We start from the raw sequence: 20074 nt of genomic DNA, 5'->3' as shown, positions 1-20074 counted from the left end.
TCCAAATGGACAAAGAAACAAGTCGTTTAAATTATTTTCATGCACAGTGACCTATTAAAAAACAAGACCCTTCATTGAATTTATTTAACGGAATTAAAACTATGTCCTGTAGCGACGTTTAAGGCTACGAGCTGATTCCGGGATTATCTATGTGTTGGAGTTCCATGGACTGAGCGAATGGACCTTGTAAATATTAAGAATGAAGCCTAATAGACGATTTAGCAAGGCATCAAAAAATAACACACTTTCTAATATAAGACCAATTTCTCAAACTCTTCTATAGAAAATAGCTCATACATACGCTCCCTGGCATTCTACATAGTGTACTTGTTTAAGGGTTCACCTGCTATGTTCGAGAATTCAGTATCATATCCGGACACAGTCGATTGTATTTAAAGAGCCCGTGTCAGCGGATGTGGTACGTTAAGGAACAACTTTCAGGGAAACCTCCAAGCAGGTTGCCGTTGAGGGCACATTACACACACAGCCTGATTAGATACCTGACTACTCCGTTAAATAAATGCAACAAATATACCACAATCTCGCCATTTGGCCCCCGTCAACTCTCAGATTTCTTTTAGGTTTGTGAACACCAACTTATTTGTTCTTTACAGTAATAATAATAATAATAATAATAATAATAATAATAATAATAATAATAATAATAATAATAATAATAATAATAAGTTATTTAACATTTTCTTAACTCTGAATGGTCTTTTAAGAAACTGGTGTGCCGGAATATCGTCGTAGAAGAAGATTATTGACATTGTAATGACCGAACATTTAGTGCTTTTAAATGCACACTTAATCTTGTTGATGTCGATGATTTCCGATTTAAGAGGCCAAATATCGAGGTAATAGGCTCCTTATTATTAATGCTACTGCTTGTACTCAATAAACAGTATATCGAACGATAATCTGTCGTTTGATTTGATTCGATTCGGGATCATTTACGTCTGAATGATCTCATCCAAGAGATGATTTCACTTTTTACTATTTCTTAATGGATGCAGTATTTTCACCATTCTTTTTTGCCACAGTCCATAGAAAAAGTTAGCTATCACTGAACTCGGTCTCGTTCAGTAAAATGATAGTATGGAAGCTCTTGAGGTATGGGGGTGAGGAGTAACGGCATTTGGAGCATGACTAGCGTGTCCGAATGTTATAAAAAGAGGTACCGATAGAATGGTTAGTACTGCAATAGCACTTTCTGACCAAGAGATGGAAGCAAATCAGCAAACTATCTTACTCGTCATCATATCGAGTATGCCTCATTATAGTGCCACCATCAGCATTTTTCAGTTTCCCTATAACCACAAACTTTGGTGGTGATTTGTGAGGATCCAAACAGCCTCTGAGTTGATGACTTAATAGAAAGACTTAGATGACAGTCTCGTCCCACGGCCTTACAGACCTTAATATAGAGGAGGCCGGACAATATCATGAGTTTCGCTAAGAAGCCATACAACGAAGATAACACGAAGTGAAGTCTGGTAAAAGAAGATGGTCTATTGCTAGACACAGCCGTAGACGGGATTCCGTCTAATAAGTTGAACGTTATGGAGGGGGCTGTGTGATAACATTTGTTTCGTGAGGTGTCTGTGTAATTGTGCAACCGATTGCCCCCCACCCACTTCTTTCTTTCTCTCTCTCTCTCTCTCTCACTCTCTTGGTTTACATATGGTGATTCAACTGTAGTAATTCATAGAGATGTAGAAATACAACCAATTTTGAATAGGAACGTATATTCTTGGACAAACCCCTATGATAGGGCAAGCCTCGGATGACAGGAACGACATAACGAACAATTTACTTTATTCATTATTAGCATATGTACCCGTGCTTTGCTACGGTATTCTACATTGTATACGGATTTCTCCGCAAATAATTGTAAAGGCAGTGAGTAAGATTACATTAAATTGCACATCTCTAAGCGATATGCGAGCAACAAAACAGGGAAGACACCATACGTAGTTTCCGATGTAAGGTGAGCATTGGGGAAGTTTTGTTGATAATAACGGGCCACATTTCCTACTGCCAATCCCACTCGAGTTTCGGAGTTTCTACTATAAGGGCAGGCTCACCTGGCAACTGCCATTCACAGTATAAATGAAAACATATTTTGATATTTTAATAAATGCCAGATTTGATTATAACCGAGAAATGCAGCGCTATCTATCGTATCATCAATCGAGACACGACAATAATTCATAGGACCAAAGTTGTAGATCTGTCCAAATTGAGCGGCGATTGTACTATCCGTTTTGTAATACGACTTACCGTTTAGCCACCAATTATCCCGAAACGAAGCTCTGAACCGTCATTTAAATGCATCCATGTTTTGATATTTTCCGGGGCCAAATGTTATACATTTGAATAACTTAGAATTTTTCTTCAAAGAAAAGAAATTCCAGGTTTCGGGATTAATTAAGGAAGAAAGTAATACAGTTAAGGAAATGAAATGACGTATGTATTTTACTGCCAGGAGTGTCCGAAGACAAGTTCGGCTCGCCAAGGGCAGGTCGTGATTTGACTCCCGTAGGTAAGTGCGCGTCGTGATGAGGATGAAATGATGATGAAGACGACGCATGCACGCAGGCACCGTGCCAGCGGAATTAACCGATGATAGTTAAAATTTCCGACCCTGCCGGGAATCGAACCTAGGACCCCTGTGACCCTAAGCCAGAACGCTAACCATTTAGTCATACAGTCGGACACCGTTATGGAAGTTGATATTAACAGAAAATAGGTTTATCACTGAGGACAAATTTAAAAATACCAAGTGGATGTATTTGAAAATAAAATGCCCCTCAATAAATTGTGATGATTTGAGTTACGGGTATAAGAAGGCGGCAATAGAGGAGAAATTTAGGCGCAGGGAATCTTAGGTAAACAGTTAAGAAGACGACTTATGTTATTACTTAAGCCTAAAGAGGCAAGGCAGAGGCAAGAAATTAAAGCGGAAAACAGCTGTAGAAGAGAAATACAGTAAAAATTGTAGCAAATGCCAGAAAACAACTTACGGTGTGAAATAACGGGCTACACTCCGCGGTACTGTTCAAATATTAACAATGCCCCTTAACGCTATTCGAGGACGATTTTAACCTCCATCGGTATTCCGCCAATTTCCCGCAGAATGGCCGATTGACGTCTATCTTGCTCTCTACCCAAGGAACAACCACGAGTTTACAGGAATGATGAAGAAAATTGCAATACGTAACTTCCCTGCTGGCAAGCAGTCAGAGACGTTGCCATGGAAACCTGTAGGTTCGTTGTCGGCCTGTCGGTCACACAATACCGAGCATGAGACCCACAGAAAATAGTAATTTTCTCCGTCGCTTGAAGAGTAAGTGAAATATTGTATGTAACGAAAGTTGTCTGTAAAGACGGGACGTTTCACATATAGTGCACGTATTTTGTTGAAAATCAATAGTATAAGAGAAAATGGAAGAAATCCATGCAGCCGCTTTGCCGTGACGGTGGAACAAACAGACACCAAGAATAAAAACCAATGATACAGTCTTGATTTGACCTAAAACGGATAAATATCTGAATAATTGGCAAAACAAACGAAATTACAAACAGCCGACCCCCTACAACTTTATTTATCTAGATTCCAGTATGCTCTACACTACCGCTCATTTCAATACACCCTGGTATTTCAGATTTAAAACACAAATCAAACGTTATTTCTCACAAAAGATAATTATATTAACTTACACATATATAATACAATCACAAACATTATATTTTACTTTCATCGAAGTCACCTCCTTTGGATTTAATAACTGCCTCACAAACTCGAGGCATGCGGTCAATCTGTTTTTGTAGGTATCGTGAATCTATATGATTACACACATCCTTAACAATATTCCAGAGATGTCCCTTGCTGGATATATAAGCTTCCCTGATACGTCTGTCCACTCCATCCCAGACCATTTCAATGGGATTGCAATCGGGCCTTTGGGACGGCCATACCATATCTTTCAGTACTTTGTTTTTCCTTTGATGCAATGTAGTTCGTACACTATGCTGACCGATGTTTTGGGTCATTATCCTGTTGTAAGGTGAACCCTTTCCCTATTAAGCGTAATCCACTTGGTACTGCATGATACTGAAGGATGCGGTGGTACTGCTTCTGATTCATACATCCTTCTATTTTCATAATGTCGCTAACTCTATCTCCGGCAAAACATCCCCAAACCATAATAGAATCTCCGCCGTGTTTAAATGTAGGTAGAACACACTGCTGGGATACCCTTTCCCCTACAAATCGGCGAGCAAATATTCTCCTTCTGGTTCCAAAAATCTCGAACTTCGATTTATCGGTGAATAACACCTTCGACCATTTTTCCGATGTCCAATTACGATGTTTTCTAGCCCATTCAAGTCTCTTCTGTTTATTTATGGGCCTTAGAAGAGGTGTTCTTGCTATTCCGCATCCTTTCAAGCCGGCTTCAATCAGTCTCCTTTTTACTGTTACAACATATATTTTTGTCGTATTCATTTCTACCAATTCTGCACGAATTTAGGGCGCTGTTTGGAATCTATTTCTCTTACTGGTAATTCTGTTATATTTATCATCACTTTTACTTGTTTTACGAGGTCGTCCTGGTCGTGGTATGTCCTTATTGCTACCTGTTGTCTTCTGGCGGTGAAGGGTGTATTGCACTCTCCTATAGACGCACTACACTGTTTCGCAATTTGGCGAATAGATAAACCTGCGTGGCTAATTGCAGCACGTTTTTCTATGGATATCTGCACTCGTGGAGCCATACTAGCGATGTGCACACTTCAGCCGTCAAGAAGGAACTGACATGCAGGAGCCACATGTTATGTATCGTAGCAATGTTTGCCCTTCGCTGCAGATATCACATCACTACAGGGAACAACATAGATGTACCAAATGCTGTGTCGGTCGGCAAATAGGTAAACAAACATATCCGATAGGTACACAACGTTTATGTACACAACATTGGTTGTTGGGTACTATTGTATCTCGATGACCACAAACAAAAGTCATGTCATGTGTACAACTGTTGTACTATTCCTTTGCTTCCTCAACCGTACCCACGGTATTAGACCGTATCTACAGAGAACGAGATGCCAATTATTGGGTGTATTGAAATTAATGAGCGGTAGTGTATGTTCCTGAACACTCAGAACAGATATGAATGAAGTGATTTTGTACACACAGAGAAGTTTGGCTCTGCTGTTTACAGAGGTTGTTCCAACTGTCTCTCAACACATTCAATGCAAGGTTTCCCTGGCATAGGGTATCATTCTAGACTACACATTTCTATTCAAAACACTTTGAATTTCGAACCCTCTATGGGCTACCTCAGTTTCTGCACAACCTTTTCAATCACCCTTTATAAACAATTATATTCCGATTTGGAATTTCATTCCTCCGGATAGATTACGAACTATATCTTCGGTAGTTTAAGGTTTCAATCAATCAATCAATAAATCGATCAATCGATCAATCAATCAATCAATCAATTATCTGAATTTAGGGCTGTCGCACAGGTTCCAGATTCCCTATCAATTGTTTCCCTAGCCTCTCTTAAATATTTTCAAAGAACGTGGAAATTTATCGAATATTTCCCTTGATAAATTATTCCAATCGTTTACTCCTCGTATTATAAATTAATATTTTCCCCCATGTGTCCACTTAAATTTCAACTTTATCTTCATATTTTGATCCTTCCAACTTTTGATAGCTCCGCTAAAGCCTTTTCGCTTACTAAGGATCTTCCACGCCATCGCTCTACTGACAGCTCGGAACTTATCTATAGCTCATTTCCCAGTTATTCTAGACGTGACATTTAGAGAAATCACATCCTTTTTTCACTTGATCAGTTCATTTTATTTATTTTTCAGAGGGCAGTGGTCATCTCTTCTGTTGTTAATAATAATAATAATAATAATGTATGACTCCACTTACTGGATTGCAGACCTTCTAATGTTCTGACATCAAGTAGAGTGAGTGCAAGTTTCGACATTCCAATTGTCTTCTAAGTTTTCCAGCAATAAAGACAAATTCTACTGGATGAACCGAGCTGAGTCGCTCGGACGATAGAGCGCTGGCCATCTGAGCCCAGCTTGGCAGATTTGAACCTGGCTCAGTCCGATGGTATTTGAAGGTGCCAAAATACGTCAGCCTCATGTCGGTAGATTTGGTGATAATGATGATGATGCTTGTTGTTTAAAAGGGCCTAACAGCTAGGTCATCGGCCCCTAATGGTACGAAATGCGACGAAATGTAATGGCATTTTAAAAGTTCAAAATCATCCACTGACCAGAATAAAAAACGTGATGATGAAGAATGAATGAATGGATATGAATTTAAAACAATCAGCGGATCCGACTCATAAACAATAGTATTACCGACCAAGGGACTGCTCCTAAAGCACAGTCCTGAATCGAGGATGCTTGTTGTCTAAAGGGGACCAAAATCCAGGTCAACGGCCCCTCATAATGGTACTTATCGCTAGTAAAGTACAACCATAGTATTTGTCATGTTGCGTTACTAATCAAAAGTAGCGTAGACTCACGGTGTTCCACACATTATGGTACTACTCCCAAGTATTGTACTTCGCACAGGTAACGCAGACCTATGGCGTTTCTCACATAATGGCGCCACCCATAGAAAACGCAAACGCATGGTGTTCCTAACCTAGGTGTACTAATCAGGGGCGCCGGTATTCCCGTGATGTTCCTCATATAGTGGATACTAATCACAGGAAACGCAAACCCACGGTGTCGCTGATATAGTGGTACTAATCACAGGCAACGCCCAGACCTGTGGTGTTTCTCACAATGGTACTAATCACGGGCACTGGAAAACCCATACAGGCTCACCTTCTGTTGCTACTAATCACAAACCTATTGTGTACCGAACATAGTAGTACTACTCGCAAGTAAAAGCGACCTATGGTGTTCCCCACGTGATGGTACTAATCACAAGTAGTTTCATGTTTCTAATACAATCATTCCTTGGTAGCCCCTTTTAGTCGCCGCTTACGACAGGCAGGGGATACCGTGGGATTCTTCGTCTGCGTCCCCCATCCACAGGGGGCCGCCGGCAGATTTACTGGCACGTAAAAGGACTCCTGCGGGAAAAATTCCGGCACCTCGGCGTTTCCAAAAACCGTAAAAGTAGTTAATGAGACGAAAAATCTTTATTATTTTACAGGACGATTGCAAGGTTTTGGTTTCTTCACTTGGACGAAATGTACATCAACAGAGGTCTTAAACATGCTAATTATGCTAAACATGCTAATTATGAAAAAGAGTAATTTACCAAGAATTAGGTCAACCCTTCAAAAATTCCTCCCCTGTGAGGGGTGGCGGTCGAATACATCAACATATCCCCTGAGTGCCGTAAAAAGCGACAACAAGGGGACCCAGTGACTTTCATCTTGGGAGTGTGGGTTGGGGATCACGGGTCCCCTATCTGAGCCTGATATTCCTTTCACTCATTTGTGTCAGGGTCCATGCCTCCATCTTTCCTGTAACCTCCCTTAGCCAACTCTAGTTCTTTTCCGAACCTGACACTATTCGGTGGGCGAGGCCTAGAGAGTATTTTATTTTCACGCCCTTCGTGGCCCTTCCCTTTTTTCAACAATCAATAATCGCCACTACCACCTCTCTTTTGATGGATAGTGTATTCTGTATTGAGTTTTTCAACTTTAAACTGCTTCTTCTCGAGTACCTTAAAAAATTCCACTCCGGAGACGCGGGTTCGATTCCCGGCTCTGCCACGAAATTTGAAAAAGTGGTGACGTAAATGGGAACCACTCAGACTCCAGAGGTTAATTGAGTAGAGGGGTTCGATTCTAACCTCAACCATCCTCGAAGTGGTTTTCCGTGTTTTCCTACTTCTTCCCCAGGCAAATGCCGGAATGGTACCTAAATTAAGGCCACGGCCACTTCCCACTTCCTTGCCTATTCCTTCCAATCTTCCCGTTCCCCACAAGGTGAGCAGGTTATGCCGTCTGGGAGAGATACTTGTCTTCCTCCCCAGTTGTATCACCGACCAAATGTCTCACCCTCCAGGACATTGCCCTTTAGGCGGTAGAGGTAGTATCCCTCGCTGATTTCGAGGGAGAATCCAGAGAATCCAACCCTAGACGGTAAACTGATTATATAAAATTATCATCATCAGCATCATGATTACTGTTGTCGTATCATCATTCATTGACTTCAAATAAAACTGTATCTCATCGAATGTAATGCTACTTTACGTTGTGTGTGCAGAGCTGGGAGGCGGTCGACAGATCGGCCAGTAACTTTACTCCCGACATCACGCCGCTTATCCTGGCCGCGCACATGAACAACTACGAGATTCTCAAGATCCTGCTGGACCGGGGAGCTTCCCTGCCTATGCCACACGACGTCAGGTATGTCCTATGGGTCTTTTTATGTTTGACACCCGCTACATAGAACCTAATGAATTATGAAAATTATCCCTTTTACAAGAGAATTTGCTCACTTAAACCATTGCTAACCTTAGAAATGAAATCTCACTCGCATTCGTGCGTACAACATTTAACCGCTTCCGCTCATTGGCGGGAGAAAGCATTACTATCATTATACTGATGTTCTTATTCAATTTCTTCTTTTCTTGTATTGGCTTTACGTCGCACCGACACAAATAGGTCTTATGGCGACGAGGGGATAGGAAAGGCCTATGAGTTGGAAGAAAGCGGCCGTGGCCTTAATTAAGGTACAGCCCCAGTATTTACCTGGTGTGAAAATGGGAAACCACGGAAAATCATCTTCAGGGTTGCCGACAGTGGGATTCAAACCCACTATCTCCCGGATGCAAGCTCACAGCCGCGCGCCTCTAACCACACGGCCAACTCGCCCGGTCAATTACTTTATTCGCATCAGAACATTTTAACATAGAAGAAAAAATGGAACAGCCGGGCTGAGTGGCTCAGACGGCTGAGTTGGTAAGTTCGATCTTGGCTTAGATCGGTGGGATCTGAAGGTACTAAAATACGCCAGCCTCATGTCTGTAGATTTACTGGCACGTAAAAGAAGTCCTGTGGGACAAAACAACTCTCAATTACACTGCTTCAGGCCAGTACTGCGCTATTTGCACCGTACATAAAATATTTCTGGAGGCAAGTTACATGAGCCAAATGGCAGTCAATAAGATGGCTCATAGTTTGGGTTTCACCACGTGGACATAATAATTAAGTATCGTTATCGCCCAGATATCCTCATATCTGCAAATTTTATCTGCATCTTCCTACTTCTATTCGAAGACTGGTCAGTGTTTTCCAATTTTTTCGATCATATTCATGAGCTGGATGAAATTCTTCTGCGTTATAGTGAACAATCTTTTATACTTATCGTGTGTAAAGACTGTTAACCCGTTTGTTTGCAGTATCTAGACCCGTAAATAATTGGAGCTGGGATTGGGAAGAAAACAACAACTATTATTATTATTATTATTATTATTATTATTATTATTATTATTATTATTATTATTATTATTATTACATTTTTTAAATGGCACTACATGTGAATAAAGTCCAGTTTTACGGCCGGATGTCATTCCTCACCGCAATCCTATGTGTAGGGACGTATTAACTATCATGTGATTTTGTGATAACTGGTAGCGTGTTCTGTTGTGTGTAAATTATAGTTATAATGCACACACATTTCCAGCCCTCGAGATAGAGGGATTAACCAGATGCGGATAAAATCCCCGCTTGGCCGGGTATCGAGCCTGGATCCCTCTGGACTGAAGTCCACTACACTGACAGTTCATCCAAGGAAATAAGTAGGGGAGGAAGGAAGTAAGGAAACACCAATGGTGATTATTTTAAGGGAAGTGCAACTAGGAAAGCATCCCTTCTTAACACTAAACAATAAGGAAAGGAAAGGTTCGATCTTTTGAGGAAAGAAGACGCGGAAAAGGAAATGAATGGACCGGAAATGGAATGAAATTGAAAGATTTCCTAGTTCATAGAGTAACATACTTGACCAAGGAAGGTCGGACAGGAAGGATTAAAGAGAAGAGCCAGGTTGAAGTAAGAAGAAGCAATGTCAATCATAGCTAGCGGCCCTTTGAACGGCAAACCACGCTCCGACATTGATACCCCTGAGTGTTACAAGGAACAGCCGTGACTTAAGTTATATGTTAATTGTTATCCCTGCATTTGCATAGAGTTTAAGTTTAGAAACTACAGAATATAACCTCCGGGTTGATCGAGAGGAGGATATTAACCCTTTCCTCTTCTCAGTTGTGTTCCAAAGACTGAGTACATACTTCCTCAAACTAGTGTTAAATTTGTAGTGGGACCGGAAATCGAACTGGGACCAATCACCTGAGAATTTGCATTCATATTCTTATACACTGGGATTTACAAAGTAAATATACAATTTCTTCAAGACCCATAGTGATTATATCTGCTAGGTTAAAATACTAGATGAAAAATGCCATGTATTAACTTGGTATTGGAAAACATTCAACGTATCTTTCCATTGAGACATGTATTATAGACATTAATATTTCAACGACCTTCTTCAGTTAATTTCAATCAATCATCAGTCATCATTGATCTGCATTTAGGACTGTCACCCAGGTCTCTAACAATTGTTTACCAAGTCTTTTCTTAAATGATTTCAAAGAAGTTAGAAATTTATCGAAATATTCATATGATAATTTGTTCTAATCCCTCTTCCTATAAATAATATTCTTAAATATAAATAATTCTTCTTTAGTACGGATAGCGACATCTTTAAACTTTGTAAAAATCATATTAGTAAGAAAAAGAAAAAAGGTTGCATTTGGTTTTTCTAAAAATGGACTGTACGAGTTTTACATTGAATTTGGACTGCCTTAAGAGAAGTGCATTATTTATTTTGCTTGTGATGTGCATTTGTATGAAACTAGTGTTTTAATATACAATTCTCCACATTTCGGGCATTAGAACATACAGATTTCAGTTCAGTGAATCAATATACGAGTATCTAATTTTTACTTCATTGGATACTAGGCGATCCTTTACTATACGAGCTTCATTTTGAGACAATGTATATAAACTTACATGCTATTCATATAACCTTGTATTAGGGAATACGAGGAAATGACCGAATTTCCCTTCGGAATCACTCATTTTTTTATGTTGTCGACAGCGTATGTAACAACGGCTGGCGTGCAGCGATGTCTTTTTTGCTAACGTTTTTCTAGTAGTAATGTACATGTCAGGGACTGGAGAAGACCATGACCCTGAGACCTACTCAACCTGCACCAAAAATGAGTACTAGGTCAATTTCTTGAGGTAAGGATGGCCAGACTTGGAGTTAATCACTTTAATCCACTTAGTGCCAACCTGAAGATGGCTTTCTGTGGTTTCCCATTTCCACACCAGGCTGTACCTTAATCAAAGCCACGGTCTATTCCTTCCCACTCCTCTCCCATCGTACCTTCCACCCCTCCAGAGACCTATATGGCCTGTAAAGGAGATGACTTTGCTTTGGTTTGATTTGATTTGATTTTTGATATGAATATCACAGTAATAGAATTATAAAACAATAGATGACCATAGTTTGACTTGTTCATACCATTACAATTCATTGTATCAGAAAGTGGAGTGGCAAAATAATATTCAACATTTTATACGAATTATTTCGCCTGCTGTTAATGCAACACATCTTACTGAACCGTAGTGCGGGCTGAGGAATCCAGAGAGGTAGTTTCAGAGGATTGAAATATAGCCTATTAATACGTGAAAATCCGATGTACACGACAAATAGTGCATACATACATCGAGCGAATGGCTGCGCAGTTTGGGTCACGTAGCCGTCAGCTTGTATTCGGGAGATAGTGGCTTCGAACACCACTGTCGGCAACCCTGAAGATGGCTTTCTGTGGTTTCCCATTTCCACACCAGGCTGTACCTTAATCAAAGCCACGGTCTATTCCTTCCCACTCCTCTCCCATCGTAGCCGTAATAGCTAATTGTGTGTGTGCAACGTAAAGCAATTTGTAAAAAAGTACATACATACATACATACATACATACATACATACATACACTTCTTGACACCTGACACATAAACTGAGCGGACTCTTGTTCGGAAGAATCAGCGTCAATCAAACATTGTATACCTCGTTCCGAATTATGCCATTTCGTAATAAAATATTTGTTATAAGTATTAAAGTTATTTAGGCTTTTCCCATGGTGACAATTCGAGCATCGGGATCGTCAGTTGCACGGCCACAGCTCTCTAACACGCTGGTGTCTAGCGTGTCGTTGTCACCACTGAAAGCCTCTCTTGAAGCACATACAGTGACAGTGCACCCGGTGAAATATGTAGCTCGACCAGCTATAAATGCCAGCCTTTGGCATTTCTATCGACAGTTATGATGCCAGATGGCGTACAAAGTTGCATCGTCTTTTTAACGGAGTGGTTTCCAAACTATTCCAACTAGCAACCCCCTCTCTAATCTCTTCAAATATTATGCGCGCCCCATACCGTTGATACATTTCTTCTCACAAACCGGCCGTTTCCCTCCCATTCCTAGCCACTTCCCATACTTACGGCGCCGAAAACCTTCCATGTATTGGTGCGACCACCGGTAAAAAAAATAATTAATTAGCAAACACTAGGACATGTGGCTGAAACAAAAATTGAATTTGAAATATGTCAAAAAAATTTAATCGTCTACATACAGTCAGGATTAAGTTACTGCTTAAAATGCGAAAGTACGGCTTGAAAATGAGTTTAAATAAGCATGATAATGATTATGATGCTTGTTGTTTAAAGGGGCGTAACATCTAGGCCATCGGCCCCTTAAATAAAGATAAACACAACTGCACTCAAATTCATTTACCTTGAATTTTTTAAACAACGCCTTGTCTTCAAGAACTGAATCTGTGCTTCAGTACGCAGACACACACAGAGATAAAAATAGAAGAGATATGTTGGAAGAATGACCAGAAAGAGGATACTTAAACAAACCCTACACTACAGGTCTTAATGCTGTTCTGTTAGGTCATCAGCCCAGAGGCTGGTTGGATCCTCGAATAGCACCACCAAAGGTTATGCGGTTATAAGGAAACCCCAAAAACCAATGGCAGCACCAAAATGAGGCGTACTAGGCAAGATGAGGAGTGAGATAGTTTGCCATTGCTTTCCTCATTGGGTCAGAAAGTACTATTGTAGCACGACTGACCCTATGAGCAGCGCCTTTCATAATACTCAGATGCACTAGTCGTGCTCTGAATGCCATTACTCAGCACCACCCATACCCCAGCAACTTCCATATTGTCACAGCCATGGAGGAGACTGGGACTTCGGTGGAAGCTACACTTTACTCTGACCTGTGCCAAGAGATGGATGCAAAAGTACTGTATCCATCAAGTCACATGTTCCTTTTCTCTTCTGAGTAAGTTATTTCAGGCCCCTTGTTAATTTCTTTTGCCTCCACCAACGAGACAGGGAACCACTGGTATATCGCCATTTTTAGCCACTGTTACAATTTCAGTTAGTTCTATGAACATAGAAAAACTCCTTTTTATTAGCAAATTTTTAGACAGATTAGCATTGGCATTAGCAAAAATGGGGCCTTTCAGAAGTCAACTCTTTTACTCTGTCTAGCTGTAATTTATTGTCGTGTGTAGAATACGTCAACGTATTGAATCACTCATAAAATATTATTAGAAACTGTACCTAAACTGATATTCAACATACACGCGATGGTCATCAGAGCTTCTCTAAACGCTATACTACATTATAGATGGAAGGATCTTAAAAGAGCGTGTAAAATTTCTACAAAAATGTCTTTATTACTGCTTATTTACATTTAATACAGAATTATGTTTTCTACTATAGTACAATATATACATCTATTTTTCAAATTAAATAACAAGAAAATACATGAAACATTGTAAATTATTTTGATATTTTTATAATAATGTACCTTTAGTGCACCTCATAACAGAGTGTTATTTTGAGCCTTTTTCTATTTAAACACATCACACGTGTTTAACGTGCTTAAGAGTAAGCTTCAGTAGACTACTATAAAAGCATATGTACGCTTATTCAACTTTGTAATAAACCTAATCACTTAATTACTTTAATATTGGTTAACTACACATTTCTCACTTTAATCGTAATTGTAAAAGTCACACACATCTTCCGAGGCCCTTTACAACAAAAAATTTAATGGCTAAAGCTATACGAGTATCCCACCGTCTATTAGAACTTGTTACAATGCCCTAGTAGTTTTACCAGCCCCTTCTAATATTTCCACCCGATGAAATTTTGGTTCCCTTCTTGTTTTTTGTTTAATAATCCAAATTGCCACTGGTATTTTCTTAGCTATACACTATACTGCAAATGTAGATTTAGCTTTCTTTAGTGTAGCTCACATCTGTCATGATGTCAATTACGGGTGACTACTACGAACTCTACATACAAATGGAGCATCTTTCTTCTTTATTTGTCTTTACCTCTATGTGGATCGTGGAATATACTACGGTTCATACAACTATACCAATACTTGATCAAGAGGTGTTTAATTCTGTTCCTAGTAATAGGAACAGCTTTTATAGGCTATGTTTTACCTAGGACAAATATATTTTTGTGGGGACCACAGTTATTACAAACCTTTTATCACCTGTTCCTTACTTATGAATCGATCTAGTACAATGAGTTTAAGGAGGATTTGCCGTTGATAACTCTACCCTTACCCGATTCTTTACCTTTCATTTCGTCTTACCATTTATTGTAGCCATATTAGTTAGGGTAATCCACCTCTTATTTCTTCATCAAAGAGGATCAAATAACTCTTTAATAGAAATTCAGATAAGATTCCCTTCCAACCTTATTTCTCCTTCAAGGACATCTTCGGTTTTATTATTATAGTAGCCATTTTACTACTATTAACCCTTTTAGAACCTTATATACTAGGTGATCCTGATAACTTCACACCCGCCAACCCACTAGTAACACCAGTACATATTCACGCAGAGTAATATTTTCTCTTTGCTTACGCTATTTTACGCTCAACCCCTAATAACGTAGGAGGTGTAATTGCATTAGTAATATCTATTGTCATTCCCCTTATTCTCCCCTTTACCGCCAATAACAAATTTCGTGGAATTCAATTTTACCCTATCAACCAAATGTTATTTTGATCAATAGTATCTATCCTTCGTAGTTATCAGCTGATTACAATCGCTAACTCGTTGTCCTCTTATTCCCAAGACAGTAGATTCGACCCTGGTTGAGTTCGATGGTATTTGCGGAGTTAAATGCGATACCTCAGCGTCGATGGCTTCCAGCACCAACACCCGAGGGACAAGTTTCCGACAGGTCGGAATCTCTCAAAATCCTTCACAATTGATAGCTACATATTATTATTATGATTATTATTATTATTATTATCTGCCTGCTGTCATTTCTTGATGGATACAGTACTTTTGCATCCATCTCTTGGCACAGGCCAGAGTAAAGTGTAGCTTCCACCGAAGTCCCAGTCAACATCCATGGCTGTGACAATATGGAAGTTGCTGGGGTATGGATAGTGCTGAGTAATGACATTCAGAGCATGACTAGTGCATCTGAGTGTTATGAAAGGTGCTGCTCATAGGGTCAGTTGTGCTGCAATAGCACTTTCTGACCCAGTGAGGAAAGCAATGGCAAACTACTTCACTCCTCATCTTGCCTAGTACGCCTCATTTTAGTGGTGCTATTTGAGGATCCAACCAGCCTCTGGGCTGATGACCTAACAGACATTATTATTATTATTATTATTATTATTATTATTATTATTATTATTATTATTATCATCTTTCTTTACCCTCCACTTTGATGGGCTATAAAATAATTTGATTCAAGGATTATGAAGGGTGCCCTGGGATACTGATGAAGTAGCAAGAGTGGAAACTGGCTGCTTAGCGTAGATTCTTAGGTGCTCGCTTTCCATACTCAAGGATGCAGCGATGATTCCGGCGCAGTCGGTTGGCATTTAAAGTACTTTCTTTGTGTGTGTGTGTCTTTCACTCCAGCGTCTCTTAACAACTATATGTACGGAAGAATCACTCAACATTAATTTTATAGTAAGGTCTCATCTATCGAATCCAGGTATTTTCATTTGATACCACTTAGGCCACCTGCTTGACAATTTGGACATCTCATTTTAATCTAACAGATGGCAGAGAAACCGGAACACTGTTAGGTGACTTGTGAACTTTCTTTCGATCTTCGAAAATTGGTCTACTCCCTCGGGTTTGAACCCACGATCATCAGAGAGCTATATTATTATTATTATTATTATTATTATTATTATTATTATTATTATTATTATTATTATTATTATTATTATTATTATTATTATTATTATTATTATTCCTATAGAAAACCTAGATTAAAAACTTAATATAGTCACCGAAATCACCCATGGCCCGAATAATAACCACTCTTCTTTGGCATTTATCTTAGAGCTCTCGGCTATGACAATGCCATAGTAGCTCAGTCAATTGAACAACATGAAAATAAACTGCTAAATAAAGACATCCCTATATTAATAGCTGTGATTATACTAAAGATCTAGTTAACTTCATGTCCTAATCATTATCTAAACAACTCCTTCCGAAGATAAAATGGACGATACGTCAATACAATGCATCTAATTGCAAGCTTTCTAAGTTTTCAGATGCACTCTATACAGTTTTAATGTACAATCACCTTTATAATACCTAAATGTGCCCTCTTTAGATCCTTCCACTGTAGTTTTCACATTGCCCTGTTTTTGTTTGTTACCGAGAACACTCAAAGCAAAGAACATCTCTCTTCTGTTATTTCAAAACATTGCAATCCGTTCAAAAGTTATCCTATTATCTTAAGCAAATTTCATCTTTAAGACCTCGGCATTTTTACAGATCATTTTAAATATGCATCGACTATATCCTCTCCTCAAAACAACACTTGCTTATATCTAGATCTTTCAACACACCTCAGTATTTGGCAGATCTTCCCGTTCTCTTTTGTCTATATTACTTATTACGAATGTCATCTGCAATCTTAAAACTCACAGAAGTGAAAACCGGTAGTAAACAAACCCGCATCTTCACCTCCCCCATGTATTTTCCCTTTCTGAACGAAAATACACAGAAATGTTATAATATTTTTCCCTCTGGCAGGGGCTATTTAACCGAAACGGTAAAGGCGTGGTCGGCTCACTGAGAAGAACGTGGGTTCGATTCCCCATCAGGAAGTCAAAAACTTTAGATATAAGATTCCCACTTTTGGACAGGAACGTGGCCGTGAGGTTCACTTAGCCTACAACAAAAATGAGTATCAGGTTAATTCCTTGGGGGCAAAGGTGACCGGGCATAGAGCTGTTCATTCTACCCCATAGAGTGTTGACTTTACGAATAGTGAAAGCCTTCAATTTCCACTATCCTAAGGTCTTCATGGTCTGTTTGGAGGTAATTTGGCTTTTACTTTATTTCCACCCTACCCTCTAATACAAACTGCAGCAACAAAAACAAAATTTAAAAAATTAATGTCTACATAATATGTTGCGTCGGGCACAAAATGGTTATAATCTGCTTTGAACTCAATGAACAGATGTAAAGTTCGTTTTTTTATTACTCATAACATATGAGTAATAAAAAGATACAAGATAGTAAATTTTTTAGGGGGTTTTATTTGAGTAGTGAAGACGCATCACTGCAATGGGCAAATAGAATCTATTTTCATGAATGTTATTGATCTCTAACATCAACCAATCAAATCAAACCCAAACCCCATGCCACTACAACCCTTGAAGGGCCTTGACCTACCAAACGAAAACTGCTCAGCCTGAAGACCTGCAGATTACGAGATGTCGTGAGTTAAGCACGACGAATCCTCTCAGCCGTTATTCTTGGCTTTCTAGACCGGGGCCGCTACCTCACCGTCAGATAGCTCCTCAATTCTAACCACGTAGGCTGAGCGGACCTCGAACCAGCCCTCAGGTCCATGTAAAAGTCCCTGATCTGGCCGGGAATCGAACACGGGGTCTCCAGGTAGGAGGCAGGTACGTTACCCCTACACCACGGGGCCGGTATATTAACCAATCAGATTTGAGTAATAAGTTGACTTAAAAATTAAAATACAGAAATTTACATTAATAACCCCGTCTGGTTTACTAATTTTTTTTTTGTTTTACATTTTTGCTATCAGGAGTGCAGCAAACATGGTTTCAGTTGTGGCAATTTGCTTTTCAGTAGTATAAACGTTCTTAAATTTCTTCTTAGAATCTGAAATAAACATTTGAAATGCCTGACAAAGACTTAAGCAAATAGTCGGTGTTTCGAAATGTATGATTCTGCATAATATCCTTGTGTTTTATTGTTTTCAATAAAGGAACTTAATTAATACCCTCTTTCGTATGCCAGTCAAAACATTTTACACTGCAATTACATTTCCACGCGCGGAGACCGTACCAAAGTGAAAACACATGAAAAATTATTTTCTAGTTAACCACCTTGTCACACGCACTGAACGACATTTCATCTATTTTTGTTTTTGTTTTAGTTGGTAACTTTGGATTGATGAAAACTTGAAATATTTAAAACTAAACAATAACAATATCATCGCATATTATACCACATAGGTTGCCAGTATTTATCCATGAGTTTTATGGTATTCTTTTTGGTCATTAAATCTGATACAGCTTCGTTAATATTTTCATTAAAATTCCAACTATTAATCAATATCGGGCTGTTTAAACCTCTTAGTTCTCTTACAGTGCTTGCACGAAAAGTGTCCCGTCGTTCGTGTTGAAGATCACCAGTGCGATTTGTTTTCTTGAAGTTGGTAACCCTTCCTAATGTTTTATATCGACTATAACTATCTTCATCATCTCGAGCGTCATCATCATCATGTTGATTTAAAGACGATGTTCCGAGAATATCCACATGGTCATGGTGAACTTCGTTTCTGCGAGTTTTAGCCTCGTTCTTCAACGTTTCAAGAGTTTTATCTTTATTGTATTTATCTGTTTCAATCTGTTCTAATTTCCTCCCTAAATGATCGGTATAATTAAGGGGAGGTTTCATAAGGTCACTCCTGATCTTCTCAGAAACAAAAGTCAAAGTTAAGTTCATTCGTTTTTGCTCATTGTCCCTTGCTTTATCACTTTCAGAATCATTTTTCAGGTTTTCATTTTCTTTCATTGGAGAACAGTCTAAAACATGAACAGAAGAATTTGTGGATGGAACTGAATTATGTAAATGTAAATGTAAATGAGTGTCTAAATGTATTTTCGAAGTGTTCACAAAGCAGTTGCTTCCATCAAGGTCGTAGATGCATATTTGGTTCAATTTCTTAGGGGGATACTCATTATATCTAAATATACCCGTGTTTTCCACAGTCATATTGTAGTTCATTTTCTTAGGAGAGAAAGTATGTCCGACATAGACGTTCCCACGATCTAGGAATGTTTTTGTAAAAGAAGTTTCATTCGTCGTATCAGTGGAAGAGGTAGGTGATCTATCAGAGTGTTTAGATCTCGCAGCAATGGGTTGTTTTGTATTCCCAATATCCATCACCGATGCTTGTTCTAAGCTACTTAAATTATCCAGTTTGTTTTCATTAGATACACAAAACATTATTCTCTCTCGTAATCCATGTCTGACAATATCACAGCTTCCCATAAATTTCAAAAAGTGTCTAATATTGTCATGAATTGTGCGAAAATGAACTAAATTCTTTGTCGCACTATTATATAGTTCAGCATGAATGGAAGAACTTATAGTCTTTCGACTAAATATATTTCCGTTCCTGTTCTTCGAATTTCTCGCAGCCTTACGATATTGGTCAGTTTTTAGCTCATGCATCGCATTAACAGTATCCTCCTTATCAATGTCACTTAACCTTGTGGCACTGTCCAGGAGGTCACTGAGGGACTTGTTCCCTGCTGCAGTAAGATCAAATGACTGCGTAGCATCGACGACGAGAATGAACGGTGCCGGAGGATGCGCAGATGAGTGAGCACCTAAAATAGAAAAAGATTAAGAATGTCTAAAACCACTATTATGCCATTAAAATTC

General features: G+C 39.1%; 1 protein-coding gene across 1 annotated transcript in view; it reads left to right on the top strand.

Annotated features, from left to right (window-relative positions):
• Positions 1-20074, top strand: part of trp (transient receptor potential) — a 169046-nt gene that overhangs the window by 15489 nt on the left and 133483 nt on the right. The window contains exon 4 of the mRNA XM_067143925.2: positions 8266-8408. Within this exon, the coding sequence (XP_067000026.2) occupies positions 8266-8408 (143 nt within the window). The remainder of the gene's footprint in view (positions 1-8265; positions 8409-20074) is intronic.

This window comes from Anabrus simplex, chromosome 3 (genome assembly GCF_040414725.1).
Source record: "Anabrus simplex isolate iqAnaSimp1 chromosome 3, ASM4041472v1, whole genome shotgun sequence".
Taxonomy (NCBI): domain Eukaryota; kingdom Metazoa; phylum Arthropoda; class Insecta; order Orthoptera; family Tettigoniidae; genus Anabrus; species Anabrus simplex.
Note: the sequence above shows the minus strand (reverse complement) of the source record. Positions and strands in the feature narration are given on the sequence as shown.